Source organism: Volvox carteri, assembly GCF_000143455.1.
Source record: "Volvox carteri f. nagariensis unplaced genomic scaffold VOLCAscaffold_27, whole genome shotgun sequence".
Taxonomy (NCBI): domain Eukaryota; kingdom Viridiplantae; phylum Chlorophyta; class Chlorophyceae; order Chlamydomonadales; family Volvocaceae; genus Volvox; species Volvox carteri.
In genome coordinates this window covers 40818-53430 of record NW_003307570.1, presented here as the reverse complement: position 1 = coordinate 53430, position 12613 = coordinate 40818, and the positions used below count along the sequence as shown (strand labels likewise).

Here is a 12613-nt window from a genome sequence, read left to right as displayed (position 1 = left end):
ATGCGTCCATCTGCATTGCTTTTCAGATTTCGCTGCTCCTGGGGGTTTTCCCCCCTCCATCTTCACTCCCCCTCCCTCCCCCCACGACCGGTGCAGGTGGAGTACGAGGCCGTCATCGGTATCGAGTGTCACGTGCAGTTGCTGACCCGCACCAAGGCCTTCTGCAGCTGCCCCTCGGAGTTCGGGTCGGAGCCGAACAGTAACGTGTGCCCCGTGTGCCTGGGGCACCCGGTGAGAGCGGGGGGGGGAGGGAGGGGCGTTTGTGAGGGAGGGAGGGGGATGGTCCTCATGGGTAGAAAGAATGGCGGCGGCGGGGGCTCGTTCAAATGATATCTTTTATTTAGTCGGAGGCTACCGAAGCCGCGTTCGGTGCTTTCAGGCTGCCCAGCTCCCGCCCCTTTGCGCGTGGCTCGGGTCTTTCCCCCCCAGTTCCATTTGCTCGCCCGTCTCTCAGGAGAGAGAGCTAACGCCCCTTCAGCTCTCCTGCATCATCATCATCATCATCATCATCATCACCATCATCATCATCATCATCATCATCATCATCATCATCATCACCATCATCACCATCATCATTATCATCATCATCATCATCATCATCATCATCATCACCATCATCACCATCATCATTATCATCATCATCATCATCATCATCACCATCATCACCATCATCACCATCATCACCATCATCACCATCATCACCATCATCATCATCATCACCATCATCACCATCATCACCATCATCACCATCATCACCATCATCACCATCATCACCATCATCATCATCATCATCACCATCATCATTATCATCATCATCATCATCATCATCATCATCATCATCACCATCATCACCATCATCATTATCATCATCATCATCATCATCATCATCACCATCATCACCATCATCATCATCATCATCATCATCATCACCATCATCATCACCATCATCACCATCATCATCATCATCATCATCATCATCACCATCATCACCATCATCATCATCATCATCATCATCATCACCATCATCATCATCATCATCATCAATCATCATCATCATCATCATCATCATCATCATCATCATCATCATCATCATCAGCGGCAGCAGCAGCAGCAGCGTCTGATTACCACCCTCCTGTGTGTGCATTAGGGGGTTCGAACCTCCCCCTTTCCCCCCCTTTTAATACCTCTCCCCTCCGATTATCCGAATGTGGGTTGTGCTTGTGTACGTACGTACGTATGTACGTATGTAGCTGTACCTGGAGGTTACTTGTTCTCCCCCCTCCCCTCCCCGTCCCTCTCCCCCCTTCTAAGGGCACGCTGCCGGTCTTGAACGCGGAGATGGTGACTCTGGCGGTGCGGGCGGGTTTGGCGCTGGGGGCGGGTATCGCCAGGCTGTCCAAGTTTGACCGCAAACAGTATTTCTATCCGGACCTGCCCAAGGTACGGGGGAATTGGAGGGGGGTTGGCGGGGAAGGCCGGGAACTTGTGTGTGTGTGTGGTGGGAGGGAGGGAGGAAGGGCTGGGTTAGGGGCTGCACACCAACAGGGGGGACACCAACAGCCACCAGCAGTGGCATTCAGAGGAGGGTTAGGAGGGTCCCGGGGGGTCGCAAATCCTTGTCGGCATGGCGCCATTGGGGCGCATTCACTTCGGTCCGCTTTTTTCACCTCAGGCGTCTGTTTGTATGTCCTTGTGTATGTATGTATGTATGTATGTACAGGGCTACCAGATCAGTCAGTACGATGAGCCTATTTGCAGCGGGGGGAAGCTGGAGGTGGAGGTGGACGGGCAAATGAAGAGGTGGGTAGAAAGGAGAGGAAAGGAACGAGGGGGGGGGAAGGAAGGGGGAATGGGTAATGCAGTTGCAGTTGCTGCTGTCAACCGGAGGCACGGAGCTCGGGCACCGCGTGCTCTGCCCCTTGGGGATGTTCCCCAACCTCTTCCCCCCCCGTCCCGGACGCCTTTCGGTCAGTTCTACGTCTGGTACACTCTTGCCCTGGCAGCAGCTTCACTCGTTTGTGGTTCGTCTTTCCCCCCCGTCCCGTCTTGGTATCTGCTCCATCCGCCAGTGGTTCGTCTTACCCCCTCCCCCCCCCCGTCCAAACCACCCCACCCCAACCAACCCACATTACACCGCACTGAAACAGTAAGGTATTGTAAGGTGTAATCATACCTCTCTCCTCTTCTCCCCCTCCCACCGCGCCTGCCTTGCGGCATCGGGGCCCTTCCATGCTATGTCGTGCATGTCACGCCGTGTCGTACATACGCATACCCACACACAGCTTCGGCATCATCCGTGCCCACCTCGAGGAGGACGCTGGCAAGATCGTGTACGCGGGTGCCGACCGGCTGAGTGGTGCGGACCACTCCCTCGTGGACTACAACAGAGCGGGTGAGGAGGAGTAAGGAGAGGGGGGGGACGGGGGGGACATGTGGGGGGGTACGACGAAACACAGACGATTGCCGAAAAGAAAGGAATACCATGGACGGATACGCCAAGGCTTATTAGACCGAGGGGGGAACGGGGGAAAAGGATTACATGTAGATATGTAAGTCAGGAAGGGAGAACAACTGTCGACTTCCAAAGTTTGGACTTGAAAGGGGGGGTAGAGGAGGGGGAGAGAGGAAGGAAACTGGGAAGTCGGATGGGGGGGACTTGGAAAGGCGCCGAGGCTTCCTTGGATGGAGGGACGGCCCGTCTTGTGGGGGCGGGGGAAAATGGGGGAGTGGATTGGAGCGGGTGGGGGAGATGATGTGTATTGGACAAGGCCGTGTTTGCGTGGCGGGTCGGAGGGAGGGTCACGTTCCCCCCCTGGGGGCCCCCGCTTCCCCCCTTCTCCGGCTCCTTCCGATCCCTTGTTCCTGCTCCCGCGCCTGATCTTTGGATGTCTAGGTTTTTATTCCTTACCGTACCGTGGCTCCCCACGCTGTCGCGTGTCGCGGCGTGTGTGTTTGTATGCTATGTCTTTTGCGCGATATAGCCCCCTCCCCTACCTTCCCGCCCCCGGGCCCCTCCCAGGAGTGCCCCTGCTGGAGATTGTGTCCGCGCCCGACATGCGCAGCGGCCGGGATGCGGCGGCGTACGGCGAGGAGTTACGGCGTGTACTGCGCACGTGCGGTGTGACGGACGGCAACATGGCGGAGGGCTCCATGCGGTGTGTGTGAGGGGGGGGAGAGGAGGGGAGGGGAGGGGAGGGGGGCCTGGTCCCCTCCCAGTCCCTGTCCCGTTGCCGTCTCCCACGGACGTGCACAAATACATACATACATACATACATACATACTCATCAGCACTTGCTTCCTTTGACTTTTGCGTGCGATTTCCCCCTCCCCCCCACATCCCCATGTGAGCAGTGTGGATGTGAATGTGAGTGTACGGCCCCGGGGAAGCCCGGTGTACGGCACTCGTGTGGAGATCAAGAACATGAACAGCTTCTCCAACATGCAGAAGGCCATAGACTACGAAATTGAGCGACAGGTGTGTCGGTGTGTGTCTGTATGTGTATGTGTATGTTGGGGCCCAGGGGCTTTGTTAGGAATATTGGGGGGGGAGAAAGAGTTGGGGGGAGTTGGGTCCTCCCATCCCCCGTCCCAAAACACACGGTCTTCCGCCCCCTCTCCCGCGCCCCAGCTTGCCACTCGCCACACGCGGCGCCATTCGGCAGCTGCGGCCGAGCGTTACCTATCTTTGTGTCTGTCTGTCTGTCTGTCTTGTGGTCGGTCGGTCTGTTTGTCTGCCTGTCACTCCGTTCGCTGCAACGGGCTGCCCCGCCTACCCTCCTTCCCCCTTGCCTGTCTCCCCCTCCCCCACCCGCGCGCCCGCCCGACCGCCATCCTGGGGTGTTCCCTCGTGTCACACGGCCCGTGTGCGTGTATGTACGTCTGCATGTATGTCCTCGCCAGGTGGGGCTCCTGAGGTCGGGTCGCGGGGACGAGATCGTACAGGAAACCCGGCTGTGGGACGAGATTAAGCTGCTCACCAACACCATGCGCAAGAAGGAGGGGCTGGCGGATTACCGGTGGGAGGGGTGGGGGTTAAGTTGGGGGTGGGTAAGTTGGGGCGTGGGGACATCGTTTGATGCAGTGCGCAAGAGGGTATCGGTTGCTGGTACGTCCAAGGAACACCAGCTGGGGGTTGGGGGGTTAGGGGTTGCAGCACGTGGAGAGGAAGGGGGGGGCGGAGGGGGACGGCGGCGGGTAAGGCGCCCAGACCATACGCACATACATACGTACATACATACGTACATACATACGTACATACATACGCACATGACCCTCTAGTGCGAGGTGAGGACATGACTCCCGGAGTAGACGCAGCTACTGCCAGTACTGCTAGGGCTTCCCCCGTGTCGAACGGACACAGGCAACCCCCCTTCTCCCCTCCTCGCCCAAGGCCCACCCAAGGCCCACCCAAGCCCCATCCTCGCACCCTCGCACATACCCCCACCCCCACCACCACCGCCTCCAGGTACTTCCCGGAGCCCGATCTGCCGCCGCTGACGGTGTCGGATGAGTTCGTAGAGCAGGTCAAGGTACGGCGGGGAGGGGAGGGGAGGGGGTTAGTGGTGGTGTTGGGGGGGAGGACACGGGCGCACATGAAGCGCGCAGCGCCGTCGCGGCTTTCGGGACATGCGGGTGTGGGGTGTAGGAGGGGGGGAAAGACGAACCACGAACGAGTGAAGCTGCTGCCAAAGAAAGAAAGAGTGTACAAGGCGTCGGGGGGAGCGGGGCGGGGGGGCGGCGCGGGGGGGGGGTAAGAGGTACATGTGCACATGCATGTGCGTCTGTCAGTATATTTCTCACCCCACCTTCCCCGTAAGAAATTTCACGAAGCCTGAAACGCTGAAGTCTGAAAGGGCTAACACTCGCCTAGGGTCGCCTTTCCGCTGAAGAAGCCGTCCTCTATCTCTGGTATCTGGCATCTGCAGCTATCGTCAGCGGTTCGTGTTACCCCCTGAAACCCCCTTCACACCGCCGCAGGCCTCCATGCCCGAGCTGCCCGCCGCCAAGCGCGCGCGCTACCTGTCCCTGGGCCTCAGCCGCGGCGATGTGGCCGTGCTGACGGACGAAATCGCCACCTCGCAGCTGTTCGATGCGGTGCTGGCGCTGGGGGCGCCCGTGAAGCCGGCAGCAAACTGGATCCAGGGGGATATCATGGCGTACTGCAAGGTACGAGCACGTAGAGTACGAGCAGGTGGCAGCCCCGCAGGGGGAAGGGGGGAAAGGGGGGTTGTCGGATAGATGGTGAGCTGAGGGTGGCGTGTGGGCCGTGACGATAAGAGAACGTTTGTGACACCACCGTGTCTGTTCGTCAGTTTGTTTCAGTTCGCTAGTGCGAGAACTCTCTCAGCCTGCTACACACTGCTACACACTGCTACACACTGCTACACACTGCTACACACTGCTACACAACGGAGGGGAGGGCTGTGGTGGGGGATGTTGCGTACACGTACACTGCACAGCCCCCACCCGCCCACCACCACAATATTGAACCCCCCGTCATACATTCCGTTCTCTCTCCCTTCGTCCCCAACAGCCATCACCTCCACCATCGCCTCCACCACCACCTCCACCACAGCCACGCCATCCCCCTCTACCTCCACCACTATCACCACCACCACCACCACCTCCTCCACCTCCTGTCATGTTGTTTTCATTCCTGCGCGTCCCGCCTGTCCAGCTTCCCAGCTTTCCAACACCCCCTTCGAATGCAAGTCGGCACTTCACCCTTTGTTGCATCATCGCCGTTACCATCATCATCACACCATCATCAACATTAACATCATCACATGACTCAACTACCCCCCACCCCCCGCTCCGGAGTATACGGCGTTCTACGGCTTTCTCTTCTCGTTAATCGTCTGTTTCTCCGTCGTACCCCCTTTGCGGAGTCCGTGCAGGAGTCCAAGGTAGGTATGGACGGTCTGTCCATCAGCCCGGGGGCGCTGGCGGAGATGATCTCCCTGATCGAGGACGGCACCATCAGCGGCAAGATCGCCAAGGAGGTCCTCCCCGAGCTGCTGCAGGGCAAGGGGAACGAGGGTGAGACGGGGGAGAGGGTTGGGGGGGGGGCGGGGAGAGAGGGTTCGGGGGGGCCCAGGGGGCCGGACAGGGAGGGGGTTTGGAGGGACCGCTTGGGTGAGTGTATGTATGTATGTATGTATATATATGTATGTATGTATGTATGTATGTATGTATGTATGTATGTATGTATGTGCGTCATTGCGACGTTGTTCTTGACTGGGACTGAAATTACGGGAAAGGTCGGCAATGCGTGTGTGCCCTCCGGTCCCCTCCTCCCCTTCAGGCGTACGGCCGTACATTGAGAACCGCGGGCTGTTGATGATCAGTGATGAGGCCGCCATCGGGGCCATGATTGACAAAGTGCTGGAGGCCAACCAGAAGCAGCTGCAGGTATAGGTGGGCTTCTGGGAGCCTGTGCTCAACACGGAGATTGTCTCAATATTGTAAATAGGGACAAAACAGTGTTGTTTATGTGTAATTTTTAGTTTACTAAGATTACGCGAGTGGAACAGTATACAATAAAGAGCGGGGCCCTTCAAAGGGGGGGGTTGACAACCCCTTCGGTTACATAAGCAATACAGAGATTGTCTAGTGCACTTTTAGTGCCTGGGGGGTCAGGGGGTGTGTGGGGTGTCCTAGCCCACGGGGCGGTCATCAGGCAGTGCTCGGAGAAACGGGGCAGGGAGGTTGTTCACAGAGGCAGCGGCAGCCGGGATGTTGTCCGGATATCAGCAGGGCCGCGTTCGTCGAGGGAGTGTATATCGGCAGGGGGGCCGGGAGAAGTGGGGCTTAGGGTCGTTAAAAGCGCCACGACCCAGCTCCAACTTCCCCAGCAATCTCCCACCTACTGGTGGTTGGGGCTGGGGGGGGGGGAGAATGAGGCGTAGGAGGCGACCGGGGACGGAAATACTCCCAAACACCGACCACTGGATTGCATGCAGGGGGGGGGTAGGGGGGTCATGTACCTTTTGGGTCCTGAGGACGGAGCTGCTGTAAGTCCGCCTCGCCTTCCATGTATTATCGCTCGCCGTGCTATTGCGTGTAACCCCCAACCCCCGCCCTATGTCCCCCCTCCCTCCCTCCCTCCCTCCCTCCCTCGTACACGGCCGTATATGTCCGCCTTTAGGAGTTCCGCTCGGGCAAGACCAAGCTCCAAGGCTACTTTGAAGGGTGGGTCGCTGTTACCTGGGTACCTGCTACCTTGGCACCTCTCTGGGCCGCAGGGCTGAGTCGTGTCACTCCCATGGCGGCGCAACCAACACACGCCGCCAGAGCCCAGCAGGCAGCTCTCCCTGCATTTGGCCACACCAGTTCACACCCGCATGCCCGGGAGCTACATGCCACCCACTTGCCCTCACACACACATATGCTCGAGAGCCATGGGAACATGAGAACATGAGGGCCCCGCAGGTGGTGAGCGGTGGTGGTCACCGTTCGGCCCGAGGGTCACCTGTCCCTGCCCTCCCGCTTGTGTGCCCCACACGCTGTTAAGCCGCCCTGCACCTGCACCTGCGCCCTCTGGCCCGCTTTCCCCCTTCCCCCCGCTGCCCCTCAGTCAAGTGATGAAGGAGTCCAAGGGGCGGGTGAACCCGGGTCTCATGAAGGAGATGTTGTTGAGGAAGCTCAAGGGCGAGTGAAGGGGGGGAGGGGAGGGGAGGAAGGGGGGAGGGATTGGGAGGAAGGAGGGGAGGAAAGGGGAGGGAAAAGGCGAACCACAAAGGGGGGAGGGGAGGGGGGGGAGAGGAGGGGAGGGGAGGAAGGGCAGCAGCAGCTGATTGGGTGCGGTGGGTGCGGCTCCTTGGCGCATATCGGGGGGGGGGAAAGAGGAGATCGCAGGGGGTGGTAGGGTGTGTGGCGTTGTGGTGGTGCTGTTGGGGGGCGCGAGAGGGCCTAGCTCTCCCTAGGCTTGAAGGAAGAGGAAGAGGAGGTTGCAACAGGCAGTGGCGAGCACAGTTAGGTTGCGGTGGCCCTTAGGTGGCCCTTAGGTGTTGCGGGGCATTGCTGAGGGGGTGGTAGAACTGCGCTGCACACACACGCAGCCATGTGCTCTTTTCCGATGCCCCCTCTACCGATATGCTTGTAATGTGGCTTGCATGTAGCTCTTCTGCTTGTCGGCAAGGTCGGTTACGAGGGAATGGATCATGCACGGATTGTTATTATTTATATATAATAAGAGTTATGGATACTGTACGGCGTTAGGATTGTACGGCTGCTATTACGGCAACGGGGTTCACAATATCATCCGCAAGTGAACAAAAAGTTTTTCAGCGGTGCCCGCGCGCAGCGGCGTGTTAGTGTCGCTGCCGTGTTGGTGGCGGTTGGGAGAGGAGGTTGCAACGACCCTGCCTTGATGTCGATGCTGTGTGATGCTTTTTGTTGAGCCATGTCGTGTTATTAACACTGTCGGGAGGATTTGCGGATGTCGTACAGCGGTATATTTAGAGCGTTATTTAGAGCTCCATCCGGGGTTTGCTACGTCTTCAAGGGAACGTGAGTTCATGTGCGGTCGGCGGGGTTGGTGGGAAGTCTCCAGGCTGCGGCTGTCCTAAGCATTCTGTTCTGAGCAAGGACCGTTCTCGTGAGAAATTATCAGACGTTACAAAAAGGTACCTGCAAGCAATTGAAATAAGTCTTCTTTCGGTAGGTAGAGGCCGGATGGAGACCAGCTACCGCAAGGCGACCAACTAGGCCTGGACACCTAACGCCTCACAGCAGCGACCCTTACGTAGCTACGAAACCCGGAAAATATTTTAGCATACCAGAGCGTCCTCCTTTACCGGCATTACATGGCGTACCATCGCGTAACGGGGCAAGGAAACGGTCCGTAAAGGTTGTGTTCAAGACGTGGCTCTTAAAGGCTTCTTGTCCAGCTATGCACTCTTTAATGCCCTACCCTGCGGCATTCCCTTGGGGTCTGGGGCTCGCTGTAATACCTGCTACTACTGCTACTAAAGTCGTGCCCTACAGACAGGCTGGGAGGGCATGGAGCAGCATGGGGCAGAAAACCCTAAAAGCCTAAAACCACAACCTCGCTTTTTATCTTTCAAGCCTAGAGAGGTGAAGGGATGTCCCTGCTTGCTTGGCTGATCCTCAAATTGCAAGCTCAGCCAGATGCCCTCATCTTCCTTGGCAACCCTTTATCTGGCGCATGCCGAGAACGAGTCTGAGTTTCGGCTCAGCTTCAGGCGTTCAGAAGGTTCAAAGATGGTTACGCACTTGCTGTTTGAATTTAGACGTCGCTGTAACTGCCGTACGCAAAACGTTTGGCGCCATCATTTGCTACCCAGTTCAACAACACCACTTACGAGGGTTCCGTCCCGACGGTGGCGTCTAGACATGATGTTGCAACCAAGGATCAGCTTTCAGGGCTGACTTGCTGCACAGGGCTGCTCCCGGTTGCATTATTTCGGAAGTTTGGGAGCGTTCCTTAAGGCACAGAACCTATGACCCACCCGTCGTGATCCTGCTACTTGGGTAGAATTTACTTAACAACCACCTGTGGCCAGAACCACCCTCTTCGAAATACTATTTGGCTTGCTTGCTGGTACTTAGCTTGCACCTAGCTTGCGGGCTCCTTGCGAGGTTGCTGGAGAGCTTCCAACTGCTGCAGAGGCTTTCAGGGATTTTGAAGCTGGGTGGGAGATGGACCTTGCTCATCAGGATCAGGGGAAGCAACCAGAAAGACAGTCACAGCCGCTGTGCCGAGTCACTCGAATCGAGGCTTGCGGTAAGGACCATTCCTGCACTGCGTAGTACATCAGGACGATCACTTGGTGCGCGCGGCTTTAGGCTTCCGGTTTCAATTCACCCTGTTTCAAAGCTGCAGTGGGAACACACAGCTGTCTGGGGTCAGCCATGGAAAATGCTGCGCGCTCAGTTATAATTGCAACATCCAAGTTGTAATATTCCACGAAGCCGCCCAGCACTTTTAATACCTTGCAGCACTTACATGCACCTGGCAGCGACAAAAGGTTGAGCTGAGAGACGCGTTCTCATGGAAGCTTTTTAACGATATTTGTTCCCATTTCCATCCTTTCACTTCACCGCCGCCAACCCTATTCGGTGGACGTACTGCCCTCTCTTTTGCGCGATAAACGACCCGTGGGTCGCTCAGGCTGCTCTTTCTCATCAAGGTGCCCAACACGCCACGCCATTGTCTGATGACATCGCCCCGGTCTCCAGGTTTCAAGTGCTTCCGCGACCGTGTGGACGTGCCGCTGCGGGATCCCGGCCTTGTCTGCATCGTGGGGCCAAATGGCTGCGGCAAGAGCGTGCTGGTGGGGGATTAAGGCTCCCTCCGGGGGTGATGTGGGTCTGGGGGTGATGTGGGTCTGGGGGTGATGTGGGTCTGGGGGTGATGTGGGTCTGGGGGTGATGTGGGTCTGGGGGCATGCAGGAGTTTTCCTTTTCGTGAGTGCAGATGGACCTTCTCCGTACGCCTAACCTAAGAATGCAGCCACAGACACAGACACACAGAGACACAGACACACAGAGACACAGAGACACAGAGACACAGACACGGACACAGACATACACCCTACTAATGTCAAAAAGTCAAACCCGAAGCCAAGCGCTGTATCTCGATGTGGGTCAATCGGACCCCACAAATTCGAGGAGCAAGCGTAAGATGTGGCATCTGGGCCGCAGCAACAAAGAGAGAACCACCAGCATGTTACGGTCTTACCGTCTCGTCATCATTGTTAATAATATTATTATTTTTTTCACAATGCGGGATGAAAGATCTTTCAGACCTGCAGACCCTGAGATCGATCCCAGACAAGAACTTGTTCCTTCTTGCCGTACTGAGGCATGCGTTATGTGGCTTCTGTTTGGAAAATCACCTGAATGGCTTTCCGCCGCCATTGGTCTTAACTGCGTCGGTGCCCCCGCCTCGCGTGAGATGTGCTGCCCGAGGATGAAACTATCATTGCCGTACAACGGAAGGATCATTTTGGGGGTGTGTTTTCGTACATCATTTTTTGTTTGTTTATCCGCATGTGTACGAACTCCCCGCCTTCTGTACGGCACAGGGGGAGTGCCTGGCGTTTGCACTCGGCGGCGGCCGACACATGCTCCGCGCCCGCAACCTGGCGTCGCTCGTCAACGAGGAGTACTACTCTTGTCGTACAGCAGCAGCGACCGGTAGGATGACGTGCCCAGGCCGCTGCAATGGCGGCGACGGCGGCGGCAGCGTTGCGCCGCCGCCGTACGTGGCGGTTACCTTTGAAGGTGCCGGTGGCGATAGCTTGCGTGTGGAGCGGCGGCTGGTAGTGGCGGCGGCGGCAGGGCCCGATGGGGGGCATGGCGGCGGTGGCGGCGGTGGCGGCGGCGGTGGCGGTGGCGGCGGTGGTAAGGGGGGACGCGGTGCCGTCACAGCGACGCGAGTAGAGGCACCGGCGGGCAGCGGGCGGTGGCGACAGACTACACAGGTACCTACAGACGACTCCGTACGGCACCGTACAGTCGCTCTTAACCTGGCCGCTAGAAAGACGTGCGAAGGGCACTGGACTCTTTGTAACTCTGCTTCTTTTTACGACGTCTTATCTGTGTCGTACGGCCTTTCGTACGACCTTCCAGTGGCCCTATCCAGGCCCCCTCGTGGCTCCAGGGCTGGGCCCCCCCTGGTTCCCCCTTGGGAGGGTGGGTAACGCAACCCCAGAAGGTGGTGTAATACACACACACACACACATCCATATTCACGACGCCAAAAGTCATGTTCGTGAGAGGGCGATTACAGCCCGTGCATTACGTTCCAATCCGTAAATCCAGCTGGGGACCTTTATAGATTAGGAACAAATTGAACCACATTTTTTACATTTGCATGTTATATGATTTCCAAGAAATGGGCGAGAGCACTTTTGTCCTCTGCCCCACCAGGGGAGGCTGATGGTGATGGGCTTACCTTTACCTTTACCTTAACCTTACCACGACAGGACAGGGCACGACAGGGCACGACAGCACAGGACGTCACCCCTCTTACTCCACCACTAACTGCAGGAGGAGCTGGCGTCGACGCTGCGGCCGTACGGCATCTGTCCCGGGCCCGCCATCGACCGTTACGTGGTTTCCCAGGCCCGGCGGGGCGCGGCGGTTGAGGTTTCGGAGCCGCTGCGGCTGCTGCGACACGTGGAGGCCTTGCTTGGTTTGGGCCACCTGCAGGTGGGTGAGAGGTGCAGTGGGGTGGGGTGGAGTGGGTTTCACATAAGAGTGCCGTACGGTGCTGCCCAAACATACCCCATGTACGTAGCGGCGTGTACGGGGCTGCTACTGCCCCGTAAATCAAGCGCTACTGCGCACGTGCGGCTTCGTGGAAAAACATTGTGTGCCCGTACAGGAGAGACTGGCAGTGGTCGAGGACGAGATCCGTACAACCACCGTACAACTGGACGAGCAAGACAGTAGGGCCGCGAGGTGAGACGGAGCTGGGGCTTTTGTGCGTGGTGGTGTTTGTTAATCTGTGTTAGAAGTTATAAGTTCCGCACATGTGCGGGGGTGTCAGTAAAAGCTAGGGTGACCATAAATGGATGAGTGAATAGCGTACAGAAAACTCTATCAACATGATACGGGCAGGATTTGAACCTGCGCCCTGCGG

At 57.5% G+C, this 12613-nt stretch overlaps 1 protein-coding gene across 1 annotated transcript; it reads left to right on the top strand.

Moving 5' to 3' along the window:
• On the top strand, positions 1-7658 carry VOLCADRAFT_81690 (uncharacterized protein; the record flags this gene model as incomplete). The annotated part of the gene is made up of 13 exons (XM_002952020.1): positions 1-231; positions 1312-1440; positions 1721-1800; positions 2283-2392; positions 3020-3161; positions 3352-3475; positions 3901-4016; positions 4466-4529; positions 4978-5166; positions 5898-6039; positions 6305-6411; positions 7148-7191; positions 7577-7658. The coding sequence occupies 13 exons, from the start codon at positions 1-3 to the stop codon at positions 7656-7658; spliced, it is 1560 nt and encodes a 519-aa protein (XP_002952066.1).
• Between the last annotated feature and the right edge of the window lie 4955 nt (positions 7659-12613).